At 42.0% G+C, this 16700-nt stretch overlaps 2 protein-coding genes across 4 annotated transcripts in view; one reads left to right on the forward strand and one right to left on the reverse strand.

Annotated features, from left to right (window-relative positions):
* Positions 1-14719, forward strand: part of eml5 (EMAP like 5) — a 33075-nt gene extending 18356 nt beyond the window's left edge. The window contains exons 17-42 of one of the 3 annotated variants that reach the window (XM_068580090.1): positions 1216-1316; positions 1404-1597; positions 1785-1896; positions 2075-2202; positions 4096-4237; positions 4332-4484; positions 5236-5367; positions 5489-5577; positions 6372-6548; positions 6683-6884; positions 6968-7094; positions 8924-9002; positions 9272-9401; positions 9531-9629; positions 9914-9934; positions 10315-10488; positions 10597-10805; positions 11014-11171; positions 11413-11527; positions 11614-11802; positions 11978-12150; positions 12371-12533; positions 12618-12721; positions 12873-13026; positions 13354-13454; positions 13547-14719. In XM_068580090.1, coding sequence (XP_068436191.1) covers positions 1216-1316; positions 1404-1597; positions 1785-1896; positions 2075-2202; positions 4096-4237; positions 4332-4484; positions 5236-5367; positions 5489-5577; positions 6372-6548; positions 6683-6884; positions 6968-7094; positions 8924-9002; positions 9272-9401; positions 9531-9629; positions 9914-9934; positions 10315-10488; positions 10597-10805; positions 11014-11171; positions 11413-11527; positions 11614-11802; positions 11978-12150; positions 12371-12533; positions 12618-12721; positions 12873-13026; positions 13354-13454; positions 13547-13583 — 3463 coding nt within the window. In that variant the 3' untranslated portion in view covers positions 13584-14719. Of the gene's footprint in view, positions 1-1215; positions 1317-1403; positions 1598-1784; positions 1897-2074; positions 2203-4095; positions 4238-4331; positions 4485-5235; positions 5368-5488; positions 5578-6371; positions 6549-6682; positions 6885-6967; positions 7095-8923; positions 9003-9271; positions 9402-9530; positions 9630-9913; positions 9935-10314; positions 10489-10596; positions 10806-11013; positions 11172-11412; positions 11528-11613; positions 11803-11977; positions 12151-12370; positions 12534-12617; positions 12722-12872; positions 13027-13353; positions 13455-13546 lie in introns of those variants that run through there. The other 2 variants (XM_068580091.1, XM_068580092.1) reach the window with 2 other exon arrangements.
* A 260-nt stretch (positions 14720-14979) lies between these two features.
* On the reverse strand, positions 14980-16670 carry isca2 (iron-sulfur cluster assembly 2). The gene is made up of 4 exons (XM_068581110.1): positions 16524-16670; positions 16139-16301; positions 15633-15748; positions 14980-15543 (listed from the first exon to the last, which is right to left on the reverse strand). Exons 1-4 carry the CDS (start codon positions 16583-16585, stop codon positions 15369-15371), a joined length of 516 nt encoding a protein of 171 aa, XP_068437211.1. The 5' UTR covers positions 16586-16670; the 3' UTR covers positions 14980-15368.
* Between the last annotated feature and the right edge of the window lie 30 nt (positions 16671-16700).

Consider the following 16700-nt stretch of genomic DNA (forward strand, 5'->3'; position numbering starts at 1 on the left):
TGGGGCACACACACCAGGCGTGTACATGTGATGCAATGCGATTACCTTCCCAGACCTGAATTGCTGCAAAGCATGAGAGGTGTTCATTCGTTGAGAACATGGGATTTTCAATTCCATGGCAGATCAAATTATATAACCTGGAAACCCAAACTATCTAACTGGAAAACATTCGCATCCTAAAATATCTTTGCTTTTGCTTTGTTGCTTGTCCTCCTTGATGTTCATATTTAGTATCTACTCCACTGGAATTGCTTCTGGCTAGTTCAGAGCTATGCATTGTGGATTGTTTCCTGTGTGTTGTGCGCCAGGCTCTAACTGCAGCTCAAGGACAGCTTGGAGCTTCACGAGTGTCCTTTGAAGACCCTGGTGGGCAATGTAGTGAGGCGGGAAGAAAGAAAAGGCTGATGGAGCCGAGAGGAAGAATAGGTGTAAGCAAATAGAGCAACGATTAGAGAACTTATGGATAAAACGCGACATGGACAGGACCAGATCCTCAGTGTTCATATTGTGCAATGCAATCAGAAGGAGATACATTATTGATTGATTTTTTTCTTGATATTACAAAGGAAGACAACAAGGGAGCCTATAAACAATATTATTGTGTTTTTTAAATAAAAAAAACTGAAAAAAGACTCTAGGAAATAGGAACTATTTATAGAAGGTATTCATGATACAAAACAACTATGCACAACACAAAAGGAAAATTATAAAGGTACACTAATAAATAATAAATCCTCTTCAACTGAAAACACACTGTAAAAGGGTTAAAGTTGAAAGACAAAGACATAGACAACATCCAGATGGGACACTCATGTCAATCACAAGGTAGCCACGCCCAAAAGATATCCTGCATTATAGTCTATTTTACTCTAAATGGGAGCATAATGTACTAAATAACCATGCTGGTTTGAAGAAGACTTGAAACCAACGATTTAGACCATAAAGCTGTGTTTACAATGTTCACTAAGTTAATAAATAAACAGGAAGGTGGATTCATTTTCTCATTGACTTTTATACAATCTGACTTACTTTTGCAACCCGAGGAGTCGCCCCCTGATAGCCAGTAGAGAGAGTGCTTATTAAAGCACTTCCACACGGCTTCACTTCAAACCCAGAGCTTGCCTATAGTCTATAGAAGTATGTGAAGGCTTCAAAAGAAATTATGAATGTAATGTTTTTCTTACGTGCATTTTTGGTTATGTAATTGATTTCCAGGGGAAGCAAGGACAAGATATTCGTTGTCAAAATCAATCCCTACTTACCCGACAAGCTCATTACAGCTGGTGTGAAACACATGAAGTTCTGGCATAAGGCTGGTAAGGTTTTAGTTTTTGCTAAGCAGAGTCTAACAAGCACAACTCTGGCTTAGCTCTGACACCTCTCACTGGGGGTTTCTCTTTCAGGTGGGGGTCTAATTGGGCGGAAGGGGAACATGGGGAAGACGGAGACAATGATGTGTGCTGTGTACGGCTGGTCGGAGGAGATGGTGTTTTCAGGCACATGCACGGGGGACATCTGCATCTGGAGGGACATGTTCCTGATGAAGACTGTCAAGGCGCATGACGGCCCTGTTTTTAGTGTGCACGCTCTGGAAAAGGTACCACTGGGGGAAAAGGACTCTTTCACTGATCCATTTTAATAGAATGAGATCAATTATGAAAATTTGATTAGAAGTATATTTTTCTGTTTGTCTAGCCATCTCTTTTTGTATAGGGTACATGTACATGTTCATCTGGTTGGATGTCATTGCAGCTCTGAATGTGCAAAATATATTGCCCGTGTAGGGATTTGTGACTGGTGGAAAGGATGGTATAGTTGCTCTGTGGGACGACACTTTCGAGAGATGCCTCAAGACCTACGCCATCAAGCGAGCGGTCCTAGCTCCAGGCTCTAAAGGTAAACAAGTCATCCCGTTCTCAGTCGTCCTCCACTGTCCTTGGATCATTTGTTTTAGTTCCAGAGATGAAATACAGCCATCCAATGCAAATCCAGTTAAAACATTCAATGCTTTTAGCTGAGATGAAGATTGCCTTCTGGTTCAAGCTAAAGTCTCTGTAATTTATTGACTCTGCAGGGTTGCTCTTGGAGGACAACCCCTCCATTCGTGCCATATCTCTGGGCCATGGCCACATCCTGGTGGGGACCAAGAACGGAGAGATCTTGGAGGTGGACAAGAGTGGCCCCATCACTCTGCTGGTCCAGGTAAGACACTGATAAGAACAACCCCAAAAGCTGTGACAACTCTGATGATATACAGCACATCAGATTCTATCTATCCTGCACTGTACGGGGAAGCTGCCTGTAGTCTTTCTACTATATGATGAGCCGAGTGTATCAAAGGTGACTTTTTCTTAGTTGGTAAAGTTTAAAGATGCTCTGACGTGTGATTTGTATTGTACTGTGAAGAAGTAGTAATGCACCTACAACAAGGTGACAACATGGGGATGCGGCTTTATGACTGCAAAAGTACTAAAGACATACGTGTTGTGCTTTGGAAAACTGCTGCAGTAACAGATGCCTGTCCATTCAGTGGCTAACCCATACAAACCTACCAGCTTTTCCCTTCAGTCTGATTGTAATATTACTACTGTCTATTTTACACAGCTGCTGAGAATCACCAAGGAGGTGGCTATAAACGACGATGAATTATTGCTGCTTAATGGGAGAGTTTTAATTTAGTTAAGTGGTCCTGCAGCGTCTCTGAGTCTCCCCTGATAGAGGCAGGCAGAGTGAATGCTATTGACTGCCCTTTTCAAATGCTTTGAAATACATTGCAATGCATTGAGAGGATAAAAGGCTGTCCTTGTCAGCTGTTGTAACAGACTGACTGAATTGTGTATATGGTTATTGAGTAAGTCACTGCTGATGTCAGAGAGGAGGAACATAGGCAGATGTTGAGTCTGCTCATATATCACCCAAAAGTTGTTTTTTTTGGACAGTTGATCTTGAGGTCTACTTAGATGTTGGTTAGTTGTGATTCTCGATCCTATTGATACGTTAAAATGGGATAAGATATTTCTTTATTACTCCCGCAGTAGGAAAATTTGCAGGATTACAGCAGCACACAGGTAAGAGACATGAAGTAAACATCTAAGAAACAAGTAATATAAATAAACAGTAAGAAAAGTAAGAATCCACTATAACAATATCATAAATACATCTCTTAAGAGGATGGATTCAACATCAATTTCACATCTGTTTCATAGTGGATTCTCTCCTGCGCGTGTCTTGCTTCCTGTGGTTGTGTATATATATGGCTATTTGTAGGATGAAGAGTTGATTTCCATTTGCAGGTTAGGTTGCTGGCTTATGGATTTGGTGAGATACGAGTTCATGCCATCACTCCTGCTTTTGGCACAACTAGACACAACACCTCCTTCCAACACTTGTATCATTGCATTGGTAGCTGTTACTTCAGCATCCAGTTGTTCTTCTCCTTTCTTCTTTTTTCCTCCTCAACCTCCAAGCAGAAAATGTTCATCTTCGAGTGCAGCAGCACGCTGAAACTGAGCCTTTAAAACATTCAAAACACTATCTTCAGGGTTAACAACAACATCAGGATCCTCATCATCAAGTTGTTTATCAATATCAGTGTTTGACAGCCAGTGTTTCACATTATTCACTAACTGGTTATTTAATACAGTTTTGTTTTAAACCAATATTCTTGCCTTTTACACTCACCTTCAGGAATTGGGAAATCAATCAACTGTTCAGGTAGTAGTTCAAACACATTTGTACCTTAGAAACTTTGCCATCTTTTTGCATAAGAAGTTTTATCCCCTCCTCCCACCCTACCCCACCACCCTTTTTTGCTTTAGTTAAAGTTCCTTTAACTAAATGCTCTTTGTCTTTTACTTGCAACCAAATACAGACTTCAGGTTGCGTTCAAAGAGCAAAAAAGACACAATCAGTAAATGTCTTCTCTCTGCTTTCCTAAAAATAGTAGCCATGTAAGTAAATTAGGGGGTATATCGGTACACAGGGATAAGCAAAGAGAAGGGTTAGTTATTTTTATCTTTTTTGCTCCTTTTTTTCCCACAAGAATAAATCAACTATCATCACCTTAAATATTTACTCTATTCTATGTGTTTGCAGGGTCACATGGAAGGTGAAGTTTGGGGCCTGGCCACTCATCCCCATCTCCCTCTCTGTGCCACCGTCAGTGATGATAAAACCCTGCGCATATGGGACCTTTCACCCAGCCACTGCATGCTGGCTGTACGCAAGCTCAGAAAAGGTGAGTCACTGCTCAAAACACTAACAGACAAGTCTATTTTCTGACTGGGAGTGCACTGGCCCTCGGACTTCAACAAACACATTGTCCTCCCCAGGCGGACGCTGCTGCTGCTTCTCCCCTGATGGCAAAGCTTTGGCGGTGGGCCTGAATGACGGCAGCTTCCTCATCGTGAACGCAGACACCCTGGAGGACCTGGTGTCCTTCCACCACCGCAAGGACGTCATCTCCGATATCAGATTCTCTCCAGGTCTGACGCTCACCTCCGCATTTCTTCACCTTGAGAAAACTCACATTACATCCTGTCTGGAAGTAATCATGCCTCTGAAATCGCTGTGCCCTTCAAAGCATCTTAGTGTGTGTAGGATGCAGAAGTTCAGCAGGGTTACACTGTGAGTGGGGGGAAATATTGCTGCGGTCCTGACACAAATGAATGGCTTTCTGTAATAAGACCAGACAGAGAGGAAGCGAAAGAGGAATGAGAAACAGTTTGAGGAAGACAAAGTGAGAACAAGAAACTAAACTCTCTTTCCCTTGACACTTAACCTAAGTTCACAATGGCAGAGCTCCTGTTTCTCAAGCCAACACCCACGAGTCCCTGAGAACATACACTGCTTGAACGTCACTTTGAAGAAGTGCAATCATTTATTATATTATTTATATGCCGACATTAGTTAAACGCTACAATGTTTAGCAGGTATAACCTTCACCATGTTCATCTTCTTGGTTAATGTGTGTTAGCATGCTAACATTTGCTAATTAGCAATATAAACAAAGTACAGATCTGGCTTATGAGAATGCCGATTGTTTTAATGAAATGACCAAAATATTGGATAAATGAACTTTGGCTTTGACTTAATAAAAGCACTAATTGAAAGGTTAATGGATGCCCAAAGTTATTACATCAATCCTGAGATTATCGAAATGTCACAGCAACTTATCCTTTGGTTTTAGAAATAGAGACCAACTGTCTGAGACTCTTCCCTCTTGTGTTTGCTCAGGTACTGGGAAGTACCTTGCAGTGGCATCCGGAGACACTTTTGTGGATATTTACAATGTAATGAACAGTAAGCGGGTTGGGGTGTGCAAAGGATGCCTCAACTACATTACCCATCTGGACTGGGACAAGAGAGGTAAACATGCTTCCTTAAATACTCAGTAATTCCTTGCTAATGACTGCTCGGGATTAAATTGTGGATTCAAAATGTCTCGGTTAAAAAACAATTGAACCTCACGGCCCACTTTCATTCACAGGAAAACTACTCCAAGTCAACACAGGTGCTAAAGAGCAGTTTTTTTTCGAGGCTCCACGCGGCAAGAGGCAGACCATCCCGTCCACAGAGGTAAGCAGGGAGAGAAGGCACGGGAGCACCCACGGTCATGGTTGCGCTGTTTTCCCTTCGGCAGTGGAGGAGGCTCGAGAAAGGCCAGTGAAGCATTTGCACGCCCCACTTTTCACCAGTATCGTTCTAATTTTGGCAGTGGAAGTGGGATAGTGTTTAAGGTCCCCATAACACAATGTGACATTCAGACACCTTGCGAGGCACACAGCGGCGGGAAGCATTAATAAAATAAGGGTCAGGGATGATGGAACATGATCGATGCTGCTAGTCATGTCTCGCTGGACCGACGTCCTCTCCTACCTTTTCTAGTTCGTCTCACCTCATCAGGATACCTTCACTTTCCTCTTTCCCTCCCACGCAGTTGTATAAGATTATTGACTGGCTGAGTCAGTAGTTTGCCCTTCCTTCATTCCTTCCTTCCTTCTTTCCTTCCTTACACCCTCTCTTCCTTCCTCCACCCTCCCTTCCTTCCTTCCTTCCTCCTCCCTCCCTCCATGCCCTCTCTTTTACCTTTTGAAGGAATAGTTTGACATTTTGCTGGAGCTTATCTGCAGATCCTGTGCTTCTAATTAAAACAAAGAGAGACATGTATTCCAGTGTTGACTCTATGTTGGCTGCTTGTAGTTACCTGGAGATACTCTTTGTGTTGACGCTCCTGAGTACATTTCTAATTGGTTGTTTTAATTTGTAGCTCTTGTGTTTGTTACGATCTTTAACACTTATGGATTATACTGTGAATTGTGTTACAAAGAGCTGTGTAGATTAGTCTCTCCTTACTTACTCGCTTGGCTCAGGTAGAGAAGATCGACTGGAGCACGTGGACGTGTGTCTTGGGAACGTCTGTCGAGGGCATCTGGCCTTTGATCAACGAGGTCACGGAGGTGACAGCCGCCTGCCTCAGCAACGACAGGAAGGTGCTAGCAACGGGAGATGACTTGGGATACGTCAAGCTCTTCAGATACCCTGTCAAGGTAAGACACATTGCATGATTCCTTGTATTCTGGGTAAAGCGCCACGTGATTTACAGCGTACGTTTATGCAAATGTTACGTTAATGTACGCGTTAATATCACAAGTGTTAAATAAATGTTGTCCCTCGTCCGCAGGGGAAGTATGCAAAGTTCAAACGCTATGTGGCCCACAGCACACATGTCACCAATGTGCGATGGACACATGACGACAGCCTCTTGGTGACAGTCGGTGGTGGCGACACGTGTCTCATGATCTGGGCGCACGAGCCCGAAGGCCACCGGGAATTCAAACAGTGTGACAGTGAGGAGTCGGATATCGAGAGCGAGGACGATGGAGGTGAGAGATGAGCCTCCTTTTGAGGTTTTTATTCATCGAACGTCTATGGTGCTAAAATCTGTATGATTCCTGTCCTTCGCTAGGTTATGACAGCGATGTGACGAGGGAGAACGAGATCAACTACACCATCAAGGCCTTATCCACCAACATGCGACCCATGACGGGTGTGAAACCCCACTTGCAGCTCAAGGAGCCCTCGGTGGACGAAAGGTATCTGTCATTGAAGCTATGATGAGCTTTGCAGATGGTCAGAGGAACACTCCTGTGCGGACAGAAAGTAACTGCTAGGAATAGGAAAGCCCATAGTGCATACAATAAGGCTTCTGCATCAAGATGAAGCCAAACCGGCCTTCTTTGGTCAACATATCTTTTCTTTTCCTGGGTGAAATTCCTGCCTGTCCCTTCTTTTTTGAAATAACTCAGCCTTTTCTGCTCTTCTTCTTTCCTTTAATGGCTGTCCATCTGTCATTATCCTGCTTCGTTCTTTAATTCTACTTGAAGACAAGGGGTGGTCAGGTAAGCTCTAGTGTTTATGTATGTTGATTTTGGACAACAGATTAAGCAGAGGGTATATGGGTATAGTATATGTACTATAAATACAGAGCAACACAGTATCTGACTAAATCATGTCAAGGCTCAAGACAGTATCAAGAATTATCTTTCACTTCTTGAAATTTTATATAAAATGCATTCAAGTCTCCTTTGTCCACATTCAGCAGTTTTAGTAATTCACTTTTCAGTGTTTGGGTGTTAATTAACTTGCCATTGAGCTGCTGTTCTGGCTGGCTGTTTAAAGTGGGCTAACAATTGAGTTAGAGCTTACATTTAATTTGCTTTAGTCAACTTTAGTAGTCAGCAGAACAATATTTGAATCAGAATGATTTTGATAGGCAGTGACGGATGAAAAGCCATAATTTACTTCACACATCGAACCAGAAGGAATATTAGAAATGTACACATCTTCAGAAAGCCCATTTCAGATTGTTTTCAAGAGAAACATTTTTGTTCGTCTGCTCCTGAACAGTTTCAAGCAATATCATATTTTCCATCATTATAGTCCATCTCGAAGTGTGTCTCAGACTTTGGGTGCTTCAGGTTCATTAATTTCCAGAATATATATTTTTTTTGACAACGGTGCAAGCATCCACACAGTTGTCATGGAAATGGACTGTAGTTGTCATGGTTACACTATGGTGCTGACTCCTGTATTTTATGTCCTCGGTGGCTGAGATGTTGTGTTTGACATGTGTGTCCGCCGGGCAGCAGTGAACGCTGTGAGAAACCTTTTTCTAATTCTAACTTTTTCTTTGTTGTTGCTGCCATGAAGAGGTTCACGGTAAGCTGCTCACGTGATGTGATTACTCCATAGAGAACACGCACAGCCTCATGGGGATGTTTGTTTATTAACTATGAAGACGCTTTCCACACCTTGCCTTGGCTGTAGAAGAAGATCATCGTAGTAGTTTATACTGAGAGTCTTTGCATTATCAATAGCCCTTGTGTTTTAAACATGCACTATAACGGTCTTGTTCATTAAAAACAGACACATGGCTGTTATTTAGCTGATTTCTAATGAGTGAAACTGTATTTTTTACACCCATGTCCTGACATGTAACTCATTTATTCAATCTTTTAAATAAATTGCATTGACTGAGTGCCCTTAGATGTGTGGGGGACGACAGACAAAGCTCCAGTTATGTCATATATCCTTGAACTTGATTTCCCCCGCAATGAATTCTTAGCATTTCACTCTCTATTGAAACGTTCCCACTCAGTCACCTTATTCAAACATAGTCCTTTTATTGCTTTGCTGGCAAAACAAACTCTGTACCACTTGTGATACAAGAAGCCTTGACAAAAAAAAAGTCTTTTGAGATAACACATCATTTATTTCTGTGCACATATGAGTAGATGTTCATGAAAGGTTTTTGCATAATAGTCAGAACAGTGTAATGTTATCATTATTGTCGTCATTGTTATCATCAGCATCCTCGGCAGCTCTGCAGCAGCCCCCTTATTATCCCCGCTGTCTGTTTCAGGCCTGCTGTCAGCAGAGCGCTGCCACAGCCGGAGAAGCTGCAGACCAACAATGTTGGCAAAAAGAAGAGACCCATAGAGGTGAGAGGAACCTCACATCCCACCAAAACAAAAGGGGAAGTTAACAGAGGGAGTCTCGTCTTGGTCAGAGCAGCACAATATTCAAAATGTTGGTTGTCAAATGTGATTATTCCTTCTGACGACACTGTGTGTCAGTACTTCCTCCAGACTGCCTCCGTCGGCGATGCTGTAATTGAGTAATGACGTGTGCTCCTTCAGCCAGCAGTTAGCTCGCAGCATCTCAGTTCTCACGGCGTTGACCTTTTGGACTTTTTCTGACTCCCACGCAGGACCTGGTGTTGGAGCTGGTGTTTGGTTACCGTGGCAATGACTGCCGCAATAACGTGCACTACCTGAACGAGGGGGCGGACATCATCTACCACACAGCCTCAGTGGGCATCGTGCTCAACTTGACGACCTGTAAGTAGACGGTCTGAAAGATGCGATGACAACAGCGTTACCAGTCACGACCTGTAAAGCAACATTGAATTGTGTATGTACGCATGTGTGTCTGTGTGTATGTCTGTGTATGTGTGCGTCTTCTTACAGCCTGCCAAAGTTTCTACGCAGAACACAGTGACGACATTTTGTGCCTGACAATCAATCAACATCCCAAATTTCCCAACGTGGTGGCAACTGGCCAAGTAGGTATGTTTGTGAAAAGTTGACCTCGTGTGTCACCAGCCGCCTCATTTCTCTCCCCTGTATCCTGTGTTGTGCTTTGTGCAGCCGGGTATTCTACGTGGCAGACAGCCACCCCCTTCCTCCAAGATAATCTGTGCTATAGAGACAATTTTTTTTTGTAAATTACCTAAATATTTCAAGTTAAGACGTTTTTTTGTCGATAGCAGAAATTTCTCAGAAAGTCAGAAAAAAATATGAAGAAATAATTTATCGGCTTTGTCAATTAATCAGATTTTCCTTTATTTCAGGTGATACTGGTGACATGTCAGGTAAGCCCATAAAAACAATCTGTATTGTTTCAACTCATTATATTCTATATATACGTTAATGCCATCTAGTGGCTATTTGATTTGCGGCCTCATGGGTTCGTTTTTTTTATGAATAATGTTTGAAAGCATTTTTGCTTTGTTGTAAATTCTTTTACATTATCGTCTAAAAAATGTAAAATACTATGTTTAAAAAACTTTCAAACTCTATACCCTTTTAGTTTTAGTGTTTTGTTCAATTAGAATATAGTATAATATAATTTCTAGAAATGCAATAGTTCATTATTTTGGTAAAGGATGAACTCAGAAGTTGGACGCAAAAATAAAGAATTGGCATTAGTTCATTTTAGATCAACAATTCTCCTTAATTCTCTGTCCCTTAGCCACGTCTCCATCTATACATGTGTGGGACGCCATGACCAAACAGACGCTGTCGGTGCTTCGTTGTTTCCACTCTGGTGGGGTTTGCTCCGTCAGCTTTAGTGCCACAGGAAAACTCCTGCTGTCTGTGGGCCTGGACCCCGAACACACCGTCACCATCTGGAAGTGGCAGGAAGGTAAAACTTAATAATCTTCCCTTAAACTTTGACCTCATTCTGGGGATTAGAACATCCCACCATGATTGAGAGATGATGCTTTTATTGCGCTCTAATTTATTGTTTCAGGTGCCAAAGTGGCCAGCCGCGTCGGTCACACCCAGAGGATCTTTGTGGCTGAATTTCGTCCGGACTCTGACACACACTTTGTCTCTGTGGGGATCAAACATGTGCGTTTCTGGACGTTAGCTGGTCGAGCTTTGCTCAGCAAAAAAGGTGTGCTGAGTTCCATAGAGGATGCCCGGATGCAGACTATGCTGTCTGTAGCATTTGGAGCTGTAAGTGACTTTCATCCACTATACATATGAAAAAAAATTTAATGTTTTTGCTACATGTTACATTTGACCTCATAATTTGACCCTACTAATATTTAAAGGTCACTTGATCCAAAACTGTCCCCTGAAATGTGAATGTGTGAATTGTTTTTGCATTGCTCGCTCTGCTCTCTTAGGCCACTAGATTAGTGCAGATTTGTTTTCTTTTCAGAATACCTTGACATTTACAGGTACCATAAGTGGGGATGTGTGTGTGTGGAAGGAGCACATTCTAGTGAGAATAGTGGCCAAAGCTCATACGGGCCCTGTGTTCACCATGTACACCACACTGAGAGATGGCCTCATTGTCACCGGAGGCAAGGAAAGACCGTAAGTGCTGCTATATTCCATTAATACGCCATATTACATATCAGTGAGCTCACACTATGTAGCAGGGTTGGTTGGCATTGATACCAAATAATGGAAAACATCCTTTCGCTATTAGTTCTTTATTCATTTTATGGATATTTGCAACAATGTGATTCTCCATATCAATGCTATACCAATACAACTAAATACAACTGACTTTCATCAGCTGAGGGATGAAATACACGTATGTGTTCCTCCACAGGTCTAAGGAGGGAGGTGCTCTGAAGCTCTGGGACCAGGAGCTGAAACGTTGCAGAGCGTTTCGCTTAGAAACTGGACAGATCATAGACTGCGTTCGTTCTGTATGCAGAGGAAAGGTATGTTACACATAATATGAAATCATCCAGTGAATTGCAAACTTCATAACGTGTATTTTGACACATTTTACTGATTTATGTTTCAGGGTAAAATCCTCGTGGGAACCAGGAATGCAGAGATCATTGAAGTAGGAGAGAAGAATGCGGCGTGCAACATCTTGGTAAACGGGCACATGGACGGACCCATCTGGGGCTTGGGCACCCATCCCTCCAGAGACGTATTCCTGTCTGCGGCAGAGGACGGCACCGTTCGTCTGTGGGACATCCCAGAGAAGGTCAGCGATGTTACCTCAAACCTCTCAGAACCACCGAAATTCTTCTCAGTACTTTTGTACTTCTATCATATATGATGTTGCTTTTATCAAGGGACATTAAGAAGGTTGTCTTCATTCACAAAATTACATTGATAACAAGAGTGTGCTAATGTTACATGGCCTTGTGGGGAAACAGAAGATGCTGAATAAGGTGAACCTCGGGCACCCGGCGCGCACCATCAGCTACAGTCCTGAAGGAGACATGGTGGCCATCGGCATGAAGAACGGAGAGTTCATTATCCTACTGGTTGCATCCCTCAAAATCTGGGGCAAGAAAAGGGACCGGCGCTCTCCTATTCAGGATATTAGGTAATGACAGAAGAGTCTGGCACTTGGCATAAGGTACATTGAGTTCAAGGGGAAGTCAATCTCGGCGTTAAAAAGCCTTGATTATGGTCGACCTTCCTCAGGGAATGTCACACCAACATTTTTCTTTGGGGACTGAAATGGGTCAAAGCTACTTCACACATTTCAAAGTTAATCTGACAGAACAGACCAACTTTGAAAACGCTGCATGTCTTCCGAACAGGTTCAGTCCAAATTCTCGTTACCTGGCCGTGGGCTCTACTGAGAGTGCAGTTGACTTCTACGACCTGACACTCGGGCCGCAGCTAAACCGCATTAACTGCTGCAGGGACATTCCCAGCTTTGTGATGCAGATGGACTTTTCGGCTGACAGCGCTTACGTCCAGGTATAGACTGTCAGAGGGCATGTTGGTCTCACATGCTATTGCTGGCTGGCTGTATGATGTCTAACCTGCAATGTCTTGAAACAGATATCCACCGGTGCTTATAAACGTCTTGTGTACGAGGTGCCATCTGGGAAGCAGGTCCCAGAGCAGTCCCATATCGACAGGATTACCTGGGCCACCTGGACAAGGTGGGAGTCCCAGTGTTAGGCCGACACATGCATGTTGGAGAGGTTATGGCCAAATGTATAATTGCTCTCTCTCTCTTCTCTCTCTCTCTCTCTCTCTCTCTCTCTCTCTCTCTCTCTCTCTCTCTCTCTCTCTCTGTCTCTGTATATCCAGTGTCCTTGGGGATGAGGTCATAGGCATCTGGTCCCGCAACACTGACAAAGCAGACGTCACTTGTGCCTGTGTGTCCCACTCAGGCCTTAACATCGTCACAGGCGATGACTTTGGAATGGTGAAGCTCTTAGACTTTCCATGTCCGGACAAGTTTGTAAGTATGATTACGTCATGGTATTATTCCTGTTTGTGATATATCATGGCATTCAAATGTGCCCCGTGCCATTTGTCTGACAAACATATGACACTGGCTTTTAGATTGTTGTTTTTACACATTCTTTTCATCTACGGAGAAACTTGTTTTGTCAATATTGTGTGATGGAGATGAAGTGATGGAGCTCTGCATGAAATGACTACATGATGCTTTTTTAGCACGTTTTAACTGAGACTGTCACATGACCACAGCCAATAACAAAGCCACTTGACATCTGTTTACTGTAATAGATTTCACCTGTATAATATGTATGTGATCTCTCTTCAGGCCAAACACAAACGCTTTCTGGGCCATTCTGCTCACTTGACTAATGTTCGCTTCACAAATGGAGATCGCTACGTCGTTAGTGCTGGTGGAGATGACAGGAGGTATGACTGAGGCTCCACATAACAGCGTAGTTTACAAATGACAGCACAATCAAATATTAACTGACGCATCCTTTCCTGTATGTCCTTTCTAGCCTCTTTGTGTGGAGGTGTGTCCATGCCCCTCACTGATAACACCTGGACCACCAAGCCTCAGAAAGTCTGCCAGCATGGCTCTTCAGAAAGGAAGTTCTGCTAAAAGGATTCATTTAAAGAAGGAGAAGAACAGACGTGGCAGCTTGTAAATGATTGGTAATCTGACTTACTGCCTCAAAACTAGGTGCATGCAAATGTGAAATGCTCATTTTCATCACAGCATCAGTCCTGATTGTGAACACAGGCGCAGGGCATACAGTCCTGCTCTCATGACATCACATCATCCTTAAAAAAAAGAGACATCTCTCTAATAATAATACACTTTTTTTTAAGACTGAGTATATCTGTGTATATGTTGAAAATTGAAGTTTTGCCACTTGATAGGCCTATGAAATTGTGTTATTGACGATGCCATTTTTTTTTTTAAACATGTAGCAAACTGAATTAGCCTTAATCTGAGTGTTTCATTTACGAGGGTTTGGATTCTTATTGTATTAGTTGGTTTTACTTTTTGGATCATGTAGTCATTTGTTTGTTCTATTTTTACTGGTGATTCCAAATCCTGTGGCCTTCCTCCTGAATGTAACATCCACTGTTATGTTATGGATGTCAGCATGCCAAAGCATACTATGCACTGTACACCTGACCTGGTCACTGTGTTACCCTGATGGTTCATTTATGGTGTGTGTCTGTGGTTGTGTTGTTGACTGGTTGACCTCAAACCTCCCCCGACAGTGTTCCCCTCATGACAAGTTAAACGTGTGCATACTTGTTTGAGGACTTGTTTGTGGTAAGTGGGTGTGCATGGCTTACTGGAAGACAATCTGTCTGAACCAAATTCCTCAGAAAAAAAAATAACAGCTGTAAATTGATGTTTCAATACACGGTTGCAAATCTTTCTCACTTTTCAGTGTGCTGCTATGACGTATTACTGTCACATTTTCATGAATATGAACGGTGTGACTTTTTTCAACAGTAAGTTAATGTTTTGTGTTATTGAATATATTGCTTAAATGGAATGTTTTATCACAGAAAATATGAAAAGTGCAAAAATATTTTGCTCCTTGTATTCATACTAACTATACAAAAAAATGTTGCTGCATATTTTGATTTACATTATACCAGTGTACATATCATTTGTATATATTCTTTTTGTATATTTTTGGTGAAATGTTTCTTAAATTCCACTTTAATAAAAAAGGCAACCATGACTTTGAGTCATATATTTTTTTGACAGTTGTATAATGATTCCAGATCAATAAATATTGCTAATAAATTAACCCTTTTAATGAAACAATCAGTGCCACAAACCTTTTATCAATTATCAATAAAAAGAGACATTTCCTGGGTGCCCTTTTATCACTAATGTAATAAGGAAAATGCAATTAACTATATAATACACAATTTGCATTTAATAAAAAGAGACAAAAGATGGAAATATCTGGATTCCCCCAGTTTTATTTTAGATGAAACATAAAATATAGCTTAACTCTCTGCAATCATAGATTTAGCCTATTTACATATTTTTTACCCAGGGCAAGCCTCAGCACTACTGACTCAAACGTCTGAATTGAGCCTTTGCTTCGGATTGAATATATGATGATTACAGTTGAATATTGTGAACTCAGCTATCAACGAGCATAGACTGTCTCTATCTGCAAAATAGCACAATGATAAATATATACCCAAGCCTTTAATTCAGTTCAACGGTTTCACACCTACAAAACTAAAAGTAAGAAGGCATTATGTTTAAAAGTGCCTATGAATTGCAGTTCATACATAAACTGGTAAATCAGGGTATCAAGCAACATTGACTCAGGGTCATAGTTTGACAGAGAAGGAGCTTCCACAGGAGCAGCCATGATCGGCCTGAGGATTCTTGAGCACGAGGAAGGTGGAGCGGATCAGCTCCTGGGTGAAGTCCACAGTGGCTCCTTTCACAAACTCAAGGCTGTCTTGGTCAACAATAATGCCCACTCCTCCCTGCTCAAACACTCTGGATGCAGAAGGGAACAGAGTTGATTGGAATAATAAATGAGGCCAGTCTAAAACAACAACTTCAATAATAGGTTTGTGGCAGTTTACCTGTCATCTTCATTCTTTTTATTGTCAACAGAAAACTTGTACTGGAACCCAGAGCAACCTCCTCCCTCCACGTGTATTCTCAGATAATCGTCCTTCCCCATGATTTCCCCGAGTCTCTGTATTAAAGGGGACAGGGTCATGATGGATGAGCGGCAAAGCACAAAATAACAATTCAACACATTGACTGACACAGTGGCTACATGACAATACATTTTAACATGGTTCTGCTTGATTGTCCATTATCACACATCAATTACCAATAATGTTGACAAATAACACTTCAATGAGTAAATATCAATTTACAATTTGGGCATCTTCACAGTCAAATGTGTCAGATGAAGAACTTATACATGCATGTACATTATTCCAATACAGTATATAAAATGGAGATACAGTAAACGCTTAATGTAAAGTAACTGGTACACTGTCAACACTGGCTCAGATAGAGGATTAATTAAATGTGTGGATTTTCAGCGTGCAATGCTTAATCGTGGGCATCTGCTGACCTTCACACACGACTCGGTGAGTTGTACTTTATCTTCAGATGGCTTCTGCTGGGTCGAGGTGCTGCTGAAGCGATGAAGCCCCGTTGTGTAAAGGGGCAGGTGTTTTTGAGAAAGTCGGTGTGACTGTTGGCTCACATTGTTTTCCGACAGAAGAGTTGATGCCCTGCAAAAAACAACAACAAAAAAAACAAAGGTAACGTTATCGTGTGACAGCAGAAGTACTTGTAGCCTCACTGAACCTGAGGCTAGCTAGTTAGCTATATAACCGTTAGCTTGATAACGCCCGGAAATAACTCAACACACAGCTCTTTATCTTCCCCCCAGAGAGATTGTTTACATCTTACTATCCATACTGATATTTGTGATATAGGACAATAAGCGTTACCTAGCAAGGTTCAATACTTTCGCCTTTGACGCAGTTATCATTGCTCCTCTTACGAATGACATCTTCCATAACAAATGTTGAGCGGTTACACCCACAGCCTACGACAGGAGGTAGCTCGCATCCTTATTGGCTGAAATGATTATCTGACAAAAATATACGCCCATACTCGAACAATAC

Source organism: Clinocottus analis, unplaced genomic scaffold, assembly GCF_023055335.1.
Source record: "Clinocottus analis isolate CAN_PGR_092001 unplaced genomic scaffold, fCliAna1.0.p SCAF_17, whole genome shotgun sequence".
NCBI lineage: Eukaryota > Metazoa > Chordata > Actinopteri > Perciformes > Cottidae > Clinocottus > Clinocottus analis.

Excerpts from the sequence above, each read along its gene's own strand:
- isca2 (XM_068581110.1), bottom strand. The coding sequence starts at position 16,585 with ATGTCATTCGTAAGAGGAGCAATGATAACTGCGTCAAAGGCGAAAGTA. Across the intron at positions 16,302-16,523 it reads AAAGTATTGAACCTTGCTAG|GGCATCAACTCTTCTGTCGG; the intron begins GTAACGCTTATT and ends TGTTTTTTGCAG. Across the intron at positions 15,544-15,632 it reads AAAAAGAATGAAGATGACAG|AGTGTTTGAGCAGGGAGGAG; the intron begins GTAAACTGCCAC and ends TTCTGCATCCAG.